The sequence below is a fragment of the Aspergillus neoniger genome (genome assembly GCF_003184625.1).
Source record: "Aspergillus neoniger CBS 115656 unplaced genomic scaffold BO87scaffold_9, whole genome shotgun sequence".
In the NCBI taxonomy this organism is placed as follows: Eukaryota; Fungi; Ascomycota; class Eurotiomycetes; order Eurotiales; family Aspergillaceae; genus Aspergillus; species Aspergillus neoniger.
Window position 1 is genome coordinate 301,904 of NW_020291137.1, and position 16,954 is coordinate 318,857.

General features: G+C 50.0%; 6 protein-coding genes across 6 annotated transcripts; 3 read left to right on the forward strand and 3 right to left on the reverse strand.

Moving 5' to 3' along the window:
* The first annotated feature begins 197 nt into the window (after positions 1-197).
* Positions 198-4,041, forward strand: BO87DRAFT_414294 (MFS transporter). Its single transcript, XM_025626625.1, has 7 exons — positions 198-812; positions 875-1,566; positions 1,785-1,865; positions 2,135-2,326; positions 2,386-2,442; positions 2,508-2,824; positions 2,895-4,041. The coding sequence occupies exons 1-7, from the start codon at positions 484-486 to the stop codon at positions 3,972-3,974; spliced, it is 2,748 nt and encodes a 915-aa protein (XP_025481794.1). The 5' UTR covers positions 198-483; the 3' UTR covers positions 3,975-4,041.
* Positions 4,042-6,516, reverse strand: BO87DRAFT_374682 (uncharacterized protein). Its single transcript, XM_025622837.1, has 4 exons — positions 6,261-6,516; positions 5,706-6,183; positions 5,246-5,655; positions 4,042-5,197 (listed from the first exon to the last, which is right to left on the reverse strand). The coding sequence occupies exons 1-4, from the start codon at positions 6,425-6,427 to the stop codon at positions 4,111-4,113; spliced, it is 2,142 nt and encodes a 713-aa protein (XP_025481795.1). The 5' UTR covers positions 6,428-6,516; the 3' UTR covers positions 4,042-4,110.
* Positions 6,517-7,172: 656 nt separating this feature from the next.
* BO87DRAFT_354665 (tyrosine--tRNA ligase MSY1) lies at positions 7,173-9,416 on the forward strand. The gene is made up of 5 exons (XM_025621291.1): positions 7,173-7,581; positions 7,662-7,815; positions 7,870-8,153; positions 8,207-8,552; positions 8,603-9,416. Exons 1-5 carry the CDS (start codon positions 7,247-7,249, stop codon positions 9,317-9,319), a joined length of 1,836 nt encoding a protein of 611 aa, XP_025481796.1. The 5' UTR covers positions 7,173-7,246; the 3' UTR covers positions 9,320-9,416.
* Positions 9,417-9,790: 374 nt separating this feature from the next.
* On the forward strand, positions 9,791-14,025 carry BO87DRAFT_330372 (mismatch repair ATPase MSH6). The gene is made up of 5 exons (XM_025620291.1): positions 9,791-10,250; positions 10,310-10,360; positions 10,421-10,583; positions 10,632-13,018; positions 13,082-14,025. The coding sequence occupies exons 1-5, from the start codon at positions 9,918-9,920 to the stop codon at positions 13,778-13,780; spliced, it is 3,633 nt and encodes a 1,210-aa protein (XP_025481797.1). The 5' UTR covers positions 9,791-9,917; the 3' UTR covers positions 13,781-14,025.
* A 417-nt stretch (positions 14,026-14,442) lies between these two features.
* Positions 14,443-14,923, reverse strand: BO87DRAFT_384776 (uncharacterized protein; the record flags this gene model as incomplete). Its single annotated transcript, XM_025624697.1, has 2 exons — positions 14,443-14,804; positions 14,857-14,923. The coding sequence occupies 2 exons, from the start codon at positions 14,921-14,923 to the stop codon at positions 14,443-14,445; spliced, it is 429 nt and encodes a 142-aa protein (XP_025481798.1).
* A 1,032-nt stretch (positions 14,924-15,955) lies between these two features.
* Positions 15,956-16,522, reverse strand: BO87DRAFT_453282 (uncharacterized protein; the record flags this gene model as incomplete). The annotated part of the gene is made up of 1 exon (XM_025628537.1): positions 15,956-16,522. The coding sequence occupies one exon, from the start codon at positions 16,520-16,522 to the stop codon at positions 15,956-15,958; it is 567 nt and encodes a 188-aa protein (XP_025481799.1).
* Between the last annotated feature and the right edge of the window lie 432 nt (positions 16,523-16,954).

The window sequence follows — 16,954 nt, forward strand, 5'->3', positions numbered from 1 at the left end:
CTTATAAGCAATGCCACGCGCCCCCCACTAAGTGTCTTCACTGAATATTAAGCGTGAAGTTACAAATCAACATTGGCTTTTGCTTTTCTCTCAGGTTGTCGGGTTGTGGACATGGCGCGTTGTTGGGTCTGTTGTTGCGGCTATACCCCAGCACGGCCGAGCTCGGGCGAGTTTGTATGTTCGTTTCGAACCTGCTGACCATTCGGCAACTTATGAGTTCGGCTACAGTGACTCGGCCATGGGAGTGGCGTTTTATATCTCGGATGAGGATGGGCTCGGCCGTGTGTAAGGGATAACTTCGGGTCAATTAACCTAGCTGAAGGTCCAGTCGGAGGATAAAAGCGCGCGAAGGCTCCTCTGGCCGCCGAAGCCCTCGACGTCACCGAGACTATTCAATCTCAAAGTGCGGTTTCTTCCTTCCTTCAGAGGAGTCTATACTTCATATCTTAAAGTCAACACATAACGAGTTAAAGAGCTCTAAACATGGCACCCTCCCGTGTCGATAGTCCGGAGCCCATCTCATCCCCTGCCCCGGGAAAGCTTCAGTCCATCCAGACACAGCAGCCTCACTATGGTGACTTCCGTGACGACTTCTTTCGTGACGGTTACGCTGTCATCAAAGGCGTGCTGAGCAAGGAGCGCGCTAGCGAATACCAGAGCGAAGCCCTGACCTGGCTTGAATCATTCGGGCTTGGCTTTGACCGCAACGACAAGTCCACCTGGAAGAAGGAAAACCTCCCACAGAGCTGGAAGGGCGGCATGTACCTGCACTTCTCAGCTGCGCACGAGAAATATGTCTGGGACGTCCGATGGTAAGTCGCCACTCTCATTCCTCCTCTTGGTAGGGATCCATCTGGCTAAACGACAACTACAGTGAGCCTGGTGTGATTGCTCCCTTCGCTAAGCTTTGGGGTACCGACGAACTTGTCGTGTCCTTCGACACGGTGAACATTACTCTCCCTCAATCCATCGTAGGCACCTACGACTCCCAGCCCTGGCCACACTGCGACCAAGCGCCCGAGCGCAAAGGTCTGGTCTGTGTTCAGGGCCTCGTCAACCTGTCCAACGCGGGCCCCGACGACGGTGGGCTCATTGTAATGAAGGGTTCTGCACCGCTCTTTGACCAATTCTTCGAAGAGAACCCCGTCACTGGTCCCACCCCCTGGCGCACCGCCAAACATAAGGATTTCCACCCCTTCTCTGACAAGGATTTGGACTGGTACCGCGAGCACGGATGCGAATTGATCAAGGTCTGCGCTGAACCTGGAGACTTGATTCTCTGGGACTCGAGACAGATGCACTGGGCTCAGTTCGGGAGCTCAGATGTAGTGCGGACTATTGTCTATGCTACGTATACGCCGGCGGCATGGATGAGCGAGGAGGATCGGGAGAAGAAGAAGGAATTGTTCGAGGGATATGAGACAACTACACACTGGCCGCATACTAACTTGTATACACATGGGAAGGCGATGGTGAAGGTGGATGGGGAGGAAGTAGTGGATCCGTTGGAGAGGGACGAACCTCTTACCAAGCCGGTGAGAAGTGAGAGGTTGTTGCAGTTGGCAGGTGTGAAGCCATACTAGTAGCTTGTATTTATTAGTTATCTTACAATTTCACTCCTCTTGTTATGAATGCACTATGATGATATCGTAAGCCATCTGATGCGAGACAAGTATCCACTATGCAGAACACTGCATATACACCCAGCTGTAGCACCACACAAACCTCTCCACGACCTAAAACAACCCATATCCAACCCATCAGTTACACCTAACACCTACGAGCTATCAATGTGATCAATATTCGCGATTCGGTTACGGCAACATCATCCATTGCCGTCGTGCGGCACGCGCACCTCCGCCCGGGTGAGCTCGGGCGAGATTCTCCCATCTCGCTGGTTCCCTCACTTCTTCACCATTACCTTCCATCAAAACATACTTTCGGCTCCACGTTCTCACGCCAACTCCACGCTCGGACACGATGTGGCTAATGAACTAGACTCCATTACGAAGACAAGTTTTACCCCATGGGGAAATGGATAGCGTCAGGATGGACAGCATATCAAGGCCGGAAGGAAGCGGTCCTTAGTCCATTCCTCCCTGGTCTTTCATTGATAAACTGTGGTAGGACACAGCTCCTACACGCACAAGACAAATGTCTGCACATCTCAATATGGATGACAAGGTCATCGACGCAACGCATCATGAACTTGCTGTGGATAAATCCCAAAAGCGTCATTGCAAAGGCAGTAACCCAACCGGCACAGTGAAACTAGTCGAGGATGGGGAAATAGTGTTGATTCCGACGCCGTCTCCAGATCCAAGAGGTTTGACTTCCTTCACAATCTGTTCTAAAAGATCATATAGCTGATGAAGAGTGGTGCAGACCCCTTGAACTACCCTCAATGGCAAAAATGGGTAATCACGTTCGTGCTGGGATTGTGTACGCCTCCATTCCTCATCTCTCGCACAAACCAAGAGACCATCTAACACAATCAATCATATCAGTCTCCGTCTTGGGCGTCCTGATGACCTCCGGAATGGGACCCTTCGTCACCTTAATGCAATCCTACTACGACTACAACCCCCACACCGACGATCTAATGACCTACCCAACCCTCTTCATGGGGATCGGTAATGTCATCGCTATGCCACTCGCCATGGCAATCGGCAGACGCCCAGTATTCCTGGCATCTGCATTGGTCCTAACCGTGGGATCAATCTGGTGTGCTGCGAGCACGAGTCTTGGATCGCATATAGCGGGCAGAGATGTGTTGTCATTGGCAGCAGGGCAGTCGGAGGCATTATGTCCGCTTATTATCCAGGTACATCCCCATTACCGACCCCTTACACCTTACACTTCACAAGCTGGAGACCCTAACCAAAGCTATCCAGGAAATCCACTTCGTCCACGAACGCAGCAGCCGCCTCGCCTGGTTCAGTGCGATCCAATCCATCGGCACAGCCGCCCTCACCATCGCGACATCCTACCTAGTAAGCAGCCTCGGCTGGAGATGGTGGTACGGGGTATTCTCCATCGCCAGTGGACTAGTCTTCATCAGCGCATTTACCCTCGTGCCTGAATCCCGCTACGACCGACCCACCGATGCTTTCGAAGGGGAAGTGCACGTCCACCACGACGGCGAAGAACAAGTCATCGTTCACGCAACCACCAAGAACCGCGTTCCGCTAGACTTTACCAACTACAAAGCACGCACCTGGAAGCATACTCTAGCCATCATGCACCCACCAGCAAACTGGAAAGAAGCCCTAACATGTTACAAACAAATGGGCCAATGCATCCTCTTCCCCAACATCCTCTGGGTAGTCCTCATGAACAGCGTCTCCCTCGGAATCTACGTCATCGGAGTGACAGAGTACGCCTCTGTCCTCGGCGCCCCTCCATACAACTACCCAACCACAAGCCTAGGCCTAGTCCAGGGTGGACAAATCGTGGTCGCAATGATAATGGTTCCCGTGCTCGGCTACGGCGGCGATCAGCTATACAAATTGGTCGCAAGGCGTCGAGAGAATGGAACCGTTGAGTCTGAAGTTCGACTTATCCCTATGCTGCTGCCTATTATCGTCCTGCTTATCTCATGTGTAATCTTTGGCCGTGCTGCATCTCATCCGACGGAGTGGTCACCCTGGGCTATCACCACTACCTTCAGCGGGTTATATTTCGCCTACATTGGAATTATCCTCAATGGGTATACTTATTCTCTGGACAGTTACGCGGAGCGGGCGGCGCCGATTCTGGTTCTGATTTGCGCCATCCGTGGGTTTATCTCGTTTGGAATTTCGTTTGGGGTTACGAAGTTTATCACCGAGCAGGGGTTTCAGGGTGCTTTTGATATTTGTGCGATTATTGCCGGTGTTGTGTCTGCGCTGGGGATTCCGATTTTCATCTTTGGATGGTGGATTAGGAGGGTTACGATGAAATATGCGGTTGATGGAAGGACTGCGGAGTTTTGATTGGGTTGTGTAGTATTGTTTTGTTAATCTTGGTTGGTCTGATCTAGCTATATGATGTGACTTTGAGACTGGATGCTATACATAAGCCCAGGTATATTGGTGGAAGTAAAGAGACAATAAGTATATGGCACTTCTATTAGAGGGACACCTCACTTGGAAATGTCATTAGACACCCAGGGTCCAGCCAGGGGAGCGACATGTCGATGAGCTCGGAAGAAAAGAGATTATCTGCGAGTGGGAATTCCTCTCCTGCTTCACCAGCCATTGTCGCAAACCGACTCAGAGTGTGCGGTAGTGTATCTCCATACGTAGCGGGACTAGGATCCGCGCTATGCATCTGCTCGTCATTGTCTAATACCGGCTTGCTCGCCTCTCCGGTCGACGACGGGTCCGCAAAAAGAAACCTCAACGTGACCTCTGTGTCGGGAAATGAAGCCCATAGTTTGGGAGAAGCGACAAGCTTCATGAGCCGGACGAACACCCTCTGGTCGATAATTTGTCTCGATCGTATAACGTCAGATAGCTCAACAAGGCGGCGCAGAACAACTAAGGCGTCGTGTCGTGTATCTGTACATGTTCGTTCCAGGAGGTAGATGCCGAACAATATCAAAGCCTTTTCTTCGGCCACTTCAGCAGATGATCGGTGCTGGCGAAAACATATTAGATCCAGAGCCAGAAATATAGCAGCCGTGACAGTGGAGCATGTTGTTGCCCAGAACTTATGGAAATGGGGACATGGATCATGGTATCGCCGAGACAGAGTCGCTTTCGCGCATGAAATGCCGCTCTGCTGCACATCACTCTCTGTACTAGAGGGGCTGCTGAGTAATAGAGGTATTAGAGCAACGCAAAGGTTCATGTGCCAGCAGTCCAAGCAATTGAAGATGAGGTAGCGTTGAACATAGATCCATTCAAACCCTTGTTCGATTTGAAGCATGGGTTCATCGGTTCCAGGGTAGGAGAGATGTGGTGGAAAAGAAGAAGTTACAGCGTCGAGCTCCTCAAAGGAGGCTTGAACAGTCGCCGTCGTCCATTCTTTAATGGATCTGGCGTGATTCTGCATGGTGGCGGCGAGCTGGGCCATTGCTTTATGGTACTCATATGGGGATGGGACTTTCTCGCCACCAGCTAAAGTGGGAGAAATTTCCTTGTTATCTTCTGTTTCTAGCACGGTTGTGAAGGAGTCCGGGTGTATGGAAATTGGACGCGACCATACAGTCATCCTGAGCTTAGCTTAGTGAAATCCAACACAAAATGAGCAGACGACGTACCAGTCACAGATCACCAAGGTCCACCAAAGCCTGCGGTAAACGTTTTCATCTTTCCGAATGAGCCCTGTGTCTTTTACTGGCGAGGTATTTTGTCGCTCGTGACGGCCTCCGAGACGATCAATTCCAATCAAGCGGGCAATATTGACCGCAAGACCGTGTAGAGTATATTCGCGACATGACTCGCCAAGATTCTTGTGTACGATATTCAAAATCACCAGTGTCTGTACAGTCCGAATACTGGGCTTGCTCAAGTAGTTGGCATAGTTGAGCTCCTTCAGAGCGGCTTCGCACCAGGTACGGCATAGCTCCGTGGGTACTCTGCTTAGGAGCGATGGCTTGTAAGAAGGGAGTGACTCTTGGAGAAAGCGGATCTTGCAAATATTGTCCTCTCCCATAAAATATACTCCTGTCTATCGAAAAAAATGAGCCTTGAGCTTCCTCTAGCCTGACGGGAACTTACGGCCAACACACTAAGATACACCGCAATCCAGGCATTGTTCCTTGGGCTGTCTAATCTGCTGTGGCTTAGGCGGTCCCAGAACGAAGAATGGTCAACCATAAATCCTGAAGCATCTAGAGCGCAATGAACCCATCCGAAATGATCCAGAGAGAACCGCACAATCATTTCGCTCCAATGCCGATCTGGTAATACAAGTAGTAAGTGGTCGTCCCTTGGATGAATTGTGCTCCGGGGGACCTGTGACGCTTCCACCAAAAGTCCAAACGGTAGACTCTGAAAATCGTTCAGAATCTTGTCCGACGATTGCGGATTTCCTGCAGCAGGAGATAGCCGGAAGATATCCGCCTCAAGTTTCAGCGTTTCAGGCCGAGAGAGTACGGATTCTAGCTGCCTAATGCGAGTTTTGAGACTGGTGTTCTCTCGCACAAGGTTCGATTCTGCGTCTGAATCATCGATTCGTGTCTCCTCGTCTACTGCACTATGTTTTGCATAATATCAGTTTACTGGACCATGCAGCGATTGGGCCTGAGACAAAAAACAATGCGGTGGGCTCACACGGTGACCTTGCCATGGACCCTGACAATCTCGCGCTTGCAGGCAACAGTATCACCGCGGCGGATGCACTCTTCGCATGGTATTCTCTTGGAGCATCTGATCTTTCTCCGAGCACATTGCATGCATGTTCGGGGGACTCGCTGGGTCTGTCGCGTAGGTTGCGGCATGGCTAGACACATGTGACAACTACACAGTTGACATTTGGAAAGTAACCGGCCAGGTGCCACAATCCTTTATGCCATAAGAGAGAATTTAGCGATCACAGAAGGTTATATCCTGGCCGGGTGAGCTCGCCCGAACTCGGCCGAGGTGATTCCCATGCGCTTTGGTCCTTCGGCTTTTCGGTTCCCCGCATTTTGGACCTGCAGCTAATACTTTTCGGGGCAAGCTTCCTGGAAACACTCTGCTGCATACTGGCTTGACGAGATCTAAGTGTTGGGTATCACACGATTTTGGGAGAATAAGCATATCATGTAACAATTCATGATGACGTCCTCAGGCCTTCTAAGTAGCCCTGGTGCTGTAGAGTTGTGAGGTCTGATAGTTTTTTAGTGATGGGTGATCTAGTAGCTGTCAAAATATATATCGGAATGCCAGTGCATTATGAAATATGCTCGTGATCACTTGCGCTGGAGCAGTATATGACAGCGTATAAGTAACTGCCCTAGTTGAGACAAAGGCAAAGCTAGAAGATAAGTTGCAGGAGAGGCCAGAAAGGTAAGAGATTAAGATGTGTCGACAATAATTGCAGGAGCGTATTGCTTAACTCCGCTTAGCTCCGGGTATTTCGGGCGAGGTTCTGCCAATCTAGGCGGTGTATACAGCGGTAGGGGGCAATGAGCTCCGCGTCAACAATTCTCCGTCGCGGCGCAACTGATCGGCTTATCGGAGGTAATTTTCCAGTTCAGTGATCTGCCATTCTCGCGCAATACCATAGCCAGTCAGTCACAAGCAGCCATTGGTTGACTTGTCTGCTATCTGGTATCATGAGGCCATGCACAGGGGCCCTGCCGCGCGCGGTACGCCTTCATGTACCGAAGACTTTACCACAGAAAACATTATGCGGCGCTCGCAACTATGCGCGGACCGCAGAAGCGTTGCAGATGAACCAGTCGCCCTCCAGCAGCATTCGCCCTATGCTTAGATGCCCAGCCTTCCAAATTGCATCGGATCAAAGACGTTGGATCTCGCGGAAGTATGTGCAGAAACAGCTGGAGGCCAAAAAGGAATGGAGTGACTTTGCGGACGAGATTGAAGCAGGAAAGAGGAAGAGCTTTGCACAACACCTCGAGGAGCGGGGACTTCTGCACGATGTTGTTGGGTAGGTGATTTCGAAGTAGTACACATCTATAAACTGAAAATGATGGTGGTTGGCTAACTGGACCCTATCACCAAATGCAGAGAACGAGAAACGTTAGACCGTCTCTTCACGCAAAGGCGAGTTGGCATGTACGCTGGCGTGGATCCTACCGCCCCGTCTTTACACGTTGGTCATATGCTGCCTTTTATGATCTTGGCTTGGGGCTACGTCTGGGGCTTGCCGGTCACATTTCTGGTCAGTCATATGCGCATGGATGGGCAATAACTGAGCCTGGCTAATATCTCGCAGCTTGGTGGCGCTACCGCTCGCTTCGGTGATCCCACAGGACGACTGAAAAGCCGGGATCAAGTTCACTCATCCGTTCGGAAAGCCAACATGGCGAGCATGCATATGCAACTCAAGAAGCTGGGCCACAGCATTGATGTGTATGGCCGAAGACATGGCTACACCAATAAGTACTGGCGGCGTGCCCTTGTCAACAACAACACCTGGTGGAATTCGATGCCTGTCATAGAATTGCTTCGAGACCTGGGCGTTCATACCCGCCTCGGACCTATGATGGGCCGGGATACGTAAGTTCACTCTTGCCCCAACATTCGCCAGGGTGACGCTCACACGAACATAGGGTCAAAAACCGGCTGTCCAAGGGAGATGGAATGTCCTTTGCCGAGTTTACTTACCCCCTAATGCAGGCATGGGACTGGTGGGTACTCTTTAAGAAGGGTGTTCAGGTTCAGGTTGGCGGCTCGGACCAATACGGGAATATTCTCTTTGGCATGGACGCTGTGAAGTCGATCGGCAAGAACCAGACCGAACCTGAGGAACGACTCGACTTTAAAAACGAACTCGATAGGCCTATTGGTATCACAACTCCCTTGCTGACGGCTCCGTCTGGCGAAAAGTTTGGCAAGTCTGCTGGGAACGCGGTCTGGCTCGACAAAGACATGACCTCTACTTTCGAGTTATACCAGGTATGAAGCATCACCACAACAACTAGCATGGCCCAACTGATGGATGGCAGTTCTTCGTTCGCACACCGGATGATGTTGTCGAGCGCTACCTGAAGATGTTCACCTTTTTGCCGCTGCCCGAAATCGCTAAGATTATGGAGGAGCAAAACAAAGACCCATCTAAGCGCGTGGCCCAGCATGCTCTTGCTTCGGAGTTTGTCGAGCTGATCCATGGCAAAACGGAGGCTGATGCGGTCGCTCTCCAACATCGTCAGCTTTTCCGTCCACGGTTATCTACAGCAGAACCAAGCCCCCTACCCCGGAAACCCGCGACCGGTGGTAGCCCCCAGTCACCAACGGCCGGCTTTGTTACTCCAGAATCTGGAAACCCATATGCCCCCCAGACCAACTTTGCAAACATGCCCCAAGTCAACATCACCCTTCCCCGGTCTCTAGTGTACAATCAGACGCTCAACAAAGTTCTCTGGTCCGCAGGGCTGGTTGCTTCCAAGAGTGAAGGCCATCGTGCAATTGAGAACCGGGGTGCTTATGTCGGTAGTCGTCCGGGAGATAGCGGGCAAATGAGTGACGACCTTGCGTTCACTCCCATTAAGGTCTGGCCCGCAGCGAAGACAGAGGAGTTCGTCATTGGAGATAAACTCTTCTTGAAGATGGGCAAGTGGAAGTTTAAGATCGTGACCATTGTCAGCGATGAAGAATTCAAGGCGGCTGGATACACTGCGCCTGGGTGGGAGACGGAAGCGCCGGAAACCGGCAACAGCAATTAATGGCCCTCTGGCTGAGCTTGAAAGGCTCTGACTTGATCATACACTCCTCATTGTATTTTTAGACATGTATATATACCATGTATGCCAATTGTACCTGATGATCGACATTTCTATCTCAGCGTGGTGTAGCCAAAAAGGGCCTGACTCTCTTGTGCTATAGTGTGTCCAGCTGCCAGGCAGTGGCGGTGTTGACTGGTCATGCAGGCCTTTTTGCTGATTTCCTTTTCTATTTGCAAGTAGTTTTTGAACGCTCTTTCCATGCTACCACACGTCCAGTTGATGTATCAAATTTAAACTTCCGGTTTACCCCATACTCCGATCTCCACCGGGTTTCCATTGGGTGAGAGGCACCCGGGCTGTCAGTCTCGAAGCAGAAGGCGGCGGCAGAAATCCACTTAACGCGTCGACGCGTGACACCCGTTTCTCGCTGCGCTCCCCAGGGACTGTCCAGCACAGATTCACCCTGTCCGATATCCATCCCCTCCGTCCACTATTTCTAAAATCCATTGACCCATTCAATGGGCCTGTTTTTTTCATTATAAAGCATGATATAAACTACCATCAACCTTACCACAGATATATAACAATATACCCCATAATGGCTAGAGGAACCGCCGCCGCCTCCTCTCCCACGACTGCGACGCCGCCCACCGGAGCTTTGAAACGTTCCACGTCCAGCACCCAAAACATGAAAAACCAAAAGTCAATTCTTGGATTCTTTCAGAAGTCGTCTCCATCCACACCGTCCACTGCTCGTAATGCGGAGCCTGCTTCTTCTCCGGCGGAGAGGATCTCAGAGCAGCGACGCGGAGGTGCCAAGGGCGCGGCGGAACGGAAGAAGAGCGTTCCCAAGTTCAAGCAGGAATTGGAGCCGGTGCCTAGTAGTGACCTAGTGATTCCGGAAGAGGATGAGCAGGATGATAATGCACAGGTGCGATTTGCAGACAGCGGTGTGTTATCGGTATTGACAACTAACACATGATGCTGCAGGAGAGTCCGAATGGCAAAGCCGAGATGAAGACGGCATCCCCATCGCGACGGGTAAGGACCTGAACCTTGGCATTTATTTAGTTCAAATGTACTGACAACTTATCCTTCCAGGCCAAGAAGCAGGTCAATTACGTCGAATCCGACTCCGAAGGCGAAGATGACGACGAGAAGATATTCCGCCCCAGTCGCAACAGCAGGAGCAAGCGAAGGAAGATGTCTCCTGAAAGTGATGATGAGTTCAACGATGGCGGAGATGTGGGCTACTCCGATGATGGTGAGTTTTCGTTCCCACTTCTTTACAAGCGATTCTGATTGGTTTTAGAAATGGACGACTTCATTGTTGCAGACGATTCGGACGAAGAAGCGAAACCATCCAAGAAGCGCAAGAGACCGTCAACCCAACCGAAAACCAAGTACTCCTCTTTACCACCTGTATCACCTGATGAGGACTTGGACCTGGACATACCAGACGCATCTGCTGGTACAGCTCTCAAGTGGACGTACGACCCAGAAAGCTCCGAGCCACGTCAGCCGCGCACAGCACCGGTTACTCCAAAGAAACCAATGGGAACTACGAAGCAGAAAGCACATGTCACGGAGCCTGAACAACGGTATGCCTGGCTTGCAAATATCCGAGACATTGACGGGCATCCTATCGGCCACCCTGAGTATGACCCTCGCACTCTGTATATCCCACCATTGGCTTGGACCAAGTTCTCTCCATTCGAGAAGCAATACTGGGAGATCAAGCAGAAATTCTGGGATACTGTTGTCTTCTTCAAGAAGGGCAAGTTCTACGAGCTCTATGAGAATGATGCTACCGTTGGACATCAGTTGTTCGATCTGAAGCTTACTGATCGCGTGAACATGCGCATGGTTGGTGTTCCCGAGATGAGTTTGGATCACTGGGCCAACCAATTCGTGGCCAAGGGGTTCAAGATCGCTCGTGTTGACCAAATTGAGTCAGCCTTGGGCAAGGAGATGCGTGAACGTGATGGTAAGAAGGGCGGAGGTAAAGAAGACAAAGTCATTAGAAGAGAATTGTCGTCAGTTCTCACTGCTGGTACCCTTGTGGAAGGCTCCATGCTACAGGATGACATGTCTACGTACTGTGTTGCTATCAAAGAGGCTCTAATTGATGACAAGCCTGCCTTTGGTATCGCTTTTGTCGACACAGCAACCGGCCAATTTTTCCTGTCCGAATTTGTGGACGATGTTGACATGACAAAGTTCGAAACGTTTGTCGCGCAAACCCGCCCACAAGAGCTTCTTCTGGAAAAGTCCGCAGTGTCTCAGAAGGCTTTGCGCATCTTGAAAAACAACACTGGTCCAACTACGCTCTGGAACTACTTGAAGCCAGTGAAAGAGTTCTGGGAGGCTGACATTACAGTGAAGGAGCTCGATGCGAGCGAGTATTTTGTCTCACAGGACGATGATAACTTGCAAGCTTGGCCAGAGGCACTTCGAGAAGCCCGCGACAAAGAATTAGTCATGTCTGCATTCGGTGCTTTGGTGCAGTACCTCAGACTCCTGAAGATCGACCGTGACTTGATCACCATTGGTAACTTCACTGCGTACGACCCGATCAAGAAGGCCACCAGCCTGGTGCTGGATGGTCAAACTCTTATCAACATGGAGATATTCTCCAACTCTTTCGATGGCGGCTCTGAGGGCACCTTGTTCCAGCTTTTGAACCGCTGTATCACACCTTTTGGTAAGCGGATGTTCAAGCAGTGGGTATGCCACCCGCTTGTGGATGCAAATAAGATCAATGCTCGCTTGGATGCGGTGGATGCCCTCAATGCTGATCCCACTGTCCGGGACCAATTCTCGTCCCAACTGACCAAAATGCCTGACCTGGAGCGACTCATCTCCCGCGTCCATGCTGCGAACTGCAAGGCCCAAGACTTCTTGCGCGTTCTGGAAGGCTTTGAGCAGATTGAGTACACCATGAGTCTGCTCAAGGAAAGTGGCTCAGCAGGAGAAGGTGTCATTGGGCAGTTGATCAGCGGAATGCCTGACCTGAACGACCTGCTCGAGTACTGGAAGACTGCTTTTGATCGTTCCAAGGCGAGAGAGAACGGAATCTTGGTACCGAAGCCCGGCGTTGAGGAAGACTTTGACAGCTCCCAGGAGAACATTGAGCAAATCCACCGCGACCTTGAGAGCCTCCTGAAGCGTGTACGCAAAGAGCTAGGATCTTCCGCTATTATCTACAAGGACAATGGCAAAGAGATCTACCAATTAGAGGTGCCGATTAAAGTCAAGAACATCCCAAAGAACTGGGACCAAATGTCTGCTACGAAACAAGTCAAGCGCTACTACTTCCCGGAGCTGCGCAAGCTCATCCGCCAGTTGCAGGAGGCCCAAGAAACACACGGTCAGATCGTCAAGGAAGTCGCTGGCCGATTCTATGCACGATTTGACGAAAATTACACCACCTGGCTTGCTGCCGTCCGCATTGTAGCCCAGCTTGACTGTCTCATCAGTTTAGCCAAGGCCTCATCCTCCCTCGGCCAGCCCAGCTGCCGGCCCATCTTCGTGGACGACGAACGAAGTGTTCTCGAGTTCGAGGAGTTGCGCCATCCGTGCCTGATCTCCTCAGTGGGCGACTTCATCCCTAACGACGTCCAGCTCGGAGGCACACATGCGAACATTGACCTCCTCACCGGAGCCAACGCAGCCGGAAAATCCACTGTCCTCCGAATGGTGAGCAAGCCCTTTCCCTCAATAGCTTTTTTAGAAGACCTAGACTAACCCTGAAAATTGTAGACCTGCGTCGCCGTAATCATGGCTCAAATAGGTTGCTATCTCCCCTGCCAATCCGCGCGCCTCACCCCAGTGGACCGAATCATGTCCCGTCTAGGCGCGAATGACAATATCTTCGCCGCCCAGTCGACCTTCTTCGTTGAGCTCTCCGAGACCAAGAAGATTCTCTCTGAAGCCACACCCCGCTCGCTCGTCATTCTCGATGAATTGGGCCGCGGTACCAGCTCCTACGACGGTGTGGCCGTCGCCCAAGCCGTCCTGCACCATGTTGCCACACACATCGGTGCTCTCGGCTTCTTCGCGACCCACTACCACTCCCTTGCTGCTGAGTTCGAGGGACATCCTGAAATCGCACCAAAGCGTATGCGGATCCACGTCGACGATGAGGAACGCCGCGTCACGTTCTTGTATAAGCTTGAAGATGGTGTTGCGGAGGGCAGTTTCGGTATGCATTGTGCGGCGATGTGTGGTATTCCGGACAAGGTTATTGAGCGGGCAGAGGTGGCTGCTAAGCAATGGGAGCATACGAGTCGGTTGAAGGAGAGCTTGGAGAGGAGAAAGGGAGGTGGATTGGTGGGGATGGGGTGGTGGAGTGATGTTGCTTGGGCGTTGAGGGACACGATGGCTGAGAGTGAGGAGGGTGCTCAGGAGGTGAGTGATCGCAGTTTGGAGGTGCTGAGGAAGGCGATTGAGGCTTTGTGAGGGAGTTCGGGGTTCCTTCCGGGTTATTGAAAGCCATACATGTCTACATAGATATTGTCCTCTGTTTTTGTTATTCTTATGTGTAAGGACCGGGTGTTAGGATTAGGAATATGTTTCGAAAAGTGAGGATATAATTGGGATTTGGTTGTTAATCTGAGGTATTGAAATCGGATACGTGCCACAAAACCAATATCCCAAGGCTGCATATGTAGTTACTCTTTTGACAGCTATTTCTTGAAGTATTGCCGGCTTTCGCCTACTACCACTCGCCAGATGCTTGAGAAACTTAGACATGGAAATAAATACTATTAATATTATGTTTCCCAGAAACCCTGACTTCTTGTAAGCTGGATACATATCAACTCCTACTACCTCTCCTCTCTGGAGAAATAGCAATAGTAGAACTCAATACCGGAGATCATATCAGGAAAACAGAACAATACTCGAACTTAGACTAATTATTATATCATTGTCCTATAGCTGCATGCATGCCATTGAGAAGGGAAAAAAAAAAAAGAAAAAACCATGCCGGAGGTGAGTAGTCCAGCTGGACGAAAAAAAAACCAACTCAACAGCTCTCTGATTCAATTCCAAAGAAAAGCCGAACCGTGAAAGAGAAAATGTGAAGAATATAGAAGAAAAGAAAAGAAAAATTTCCTCCATTATGCCTCAACCTCCTCAAAGATAAGCAACTGCCGGTCATTGCTCTCGTCTCTTTCTTGGGTCATCAAATGATCATCGACCTCGAGGGCCCATGACTCAGGAAAGAAACGGTCGTTAATGTTTATCTGAATGGTATAGTATGTCTGGCCCTCTTTAAGAACCGTTTCGTTTTGGAATGGCGTTGCGTATTCCGACAGTTGACAGTCCTGTCCCAATTCAGGGGCATTAGTATATTGTTTCGAGCCGACATTCTGAATCGTAAACGACCCATCTGAGTACTCTGATGGCACAATGTCCCACAAGAACAGCGGCCCGAAGATTTCGCTGTATGCTGCGGTGATGATGTCATCCTCAGTACCAACTTGAAAAAATATCGGGTATCAGGTATTGGTCACTTCCACGATAGCTGATACGATAGCTGGCTGCGGCTTGGCAGGTAAGGGTGGCCAAGATGGTGCTTGCAAGGATGACTGCTTTCATTTTGTATGTAGGAAGGAGGGATTGAATTGATTGGCTGGATAGCTTGACGGAAAATATCTCCGAGTACTAATTGAGGCTTTCTTGATAATATGAGTTTGGGGTTCAGAGGGTCATAGATGTTCAAACTAGGAGAAGTAGAAGAACGATGGTAGTACATTATATTTATATCTTGTTGATCAAGGGTAAGATTCCTTGTAAACAAGTTGGAGGACGGCTGGGATTCTTTGCTTTCCTATGGTCTCATCATCCATTCCTCCTTGGAACGCTGGCTCTCGGTATGCATTCGGGCTGATCGTCCTCTGATGAATGCAATCGTGTCTGCTAGCGACTGTGATCTTATGATTATGACCCTGGTTGGCCTGCTATCGATTCATAAAGTAGACCAGTGATAATTGTCACTTTTGCCTCATGTATAGTTCTGCGTCCCTCTTGGTAGAGGAGAAGATAGGCACTTAGTTGAAGCAGCAAAGAATGGCTACAGTGGCTGGCTGAACCCTACAGAATTATCCGCGACATCTGCATTGTTGGGTAGGACAGTGCAGCCTTAAGCTAAACTTTATTCACATTCTCTGAATGCTTTCAGCTATGGCTATGTAATATTCATAATAGAAGACATGCCAATGTAACACACTATGTCTATTGGAGTTGAGCTAAGGGATGATTCTCATCTGGGATATCAACATTCAAGCGTTTCTTGTAGTACAGCAGTAGTACTGCCTGCAATGCTGGGGGAAAGCAATGACTTCGGGACAGCCATATGACATGAAAGTAAACTTGTGAAGACTCTTGAATCTTTGTAAGGTTCTAACTACATTTGACGACATGATACCACCACACCGAAAGAAATGACATATGTGTCTTTCAACTGATGAAAGGAATTCAAAACAGATTGAAGGAAAAGGTAGACATCAGGCGTAGTTGAGCCGAAATCAAGATCACACATACTCGAGCGACTTAAAACGGGGTAACAACGTTCAATAAGAGAACATATCGATGCATAATAGAAGGTAACGGCATTAAAGCAAGTACTCATTAACGCCGAGGCCTTTTAAGCAGAGGAGAATCCAGGGCGTTCATCTCGGCACGCCATAACGCAGCGCGAAGCTTAGGATCTTTCTCAACTGCTCCCTCGCGAAGGGTTTCGAGGCGCATCTTAAAAACATCCAAGAAAAATTCGAGATCCTCAACAGCATCCGCGACAAATTCGTCGCTTTGCCATTGGGCCAGAGTCACCGGCCAGCGGAGAACTTTGCCCTCTGGCATGCCTGTCGATCTGATCTTGGCTAGAGCCTTTTCGAGAGGGACTGGGATGGATGTAAGGTCGATAACCGAACCGTGACGGCGCTGGAATTCATCTGTATTCGAAGCGGTTTCTGCTCCGATTTCTCCTTCCTGGGCTTCTATAGCAGTGTAGGGTTCGATATAGAGCTGCTCTTCAAATTCAGTAGTCGTGTTCCTCCCAAGGGCCATGATCTGGTCCCTTATCTCCCGCTCCATCAGGCCAACAGTGACACTGCTGGATGTTTCGATTGTATCAGATGATTCATGTCCACCTACATGAGCATCTTGAACAGGGCGTCCGTTCGTGCTGTTGGGCATCGCGTTGGTTTGGTGGTGATTATGTAGATGAATGCGCGATTTCAACAGAGACGATGGACGTTGCAGGACTTCAAACTGTTGGTCCGCGGATGTTCTTTTCAAGAGTTGATTGAATGAATCCAGGTCAAAGACTTGTGATGAGCTCAATATATGATAAGTAAGGTTCTTCTATGATAACAGGGGCTTGCTTTTGTCACTCACCTGGGATGCCAACAGGTCTAACAGTCAAGATCTGTTGTGCAGAAAGTGTGACGATGAAGAGGAAGAAAGCAAACTACATGACTGATACTTATAGCTGACCCGTCGGTGCTAGGAATCCTTCACACGTACAAATGAACGACTAATCGATCTATCACCAGGGCGATTTTCACATCTACTGTCAAGAAAAGGCTTTGACGAGCAGATTCTCCTGTGCAGCTCCTCACTTCTTCC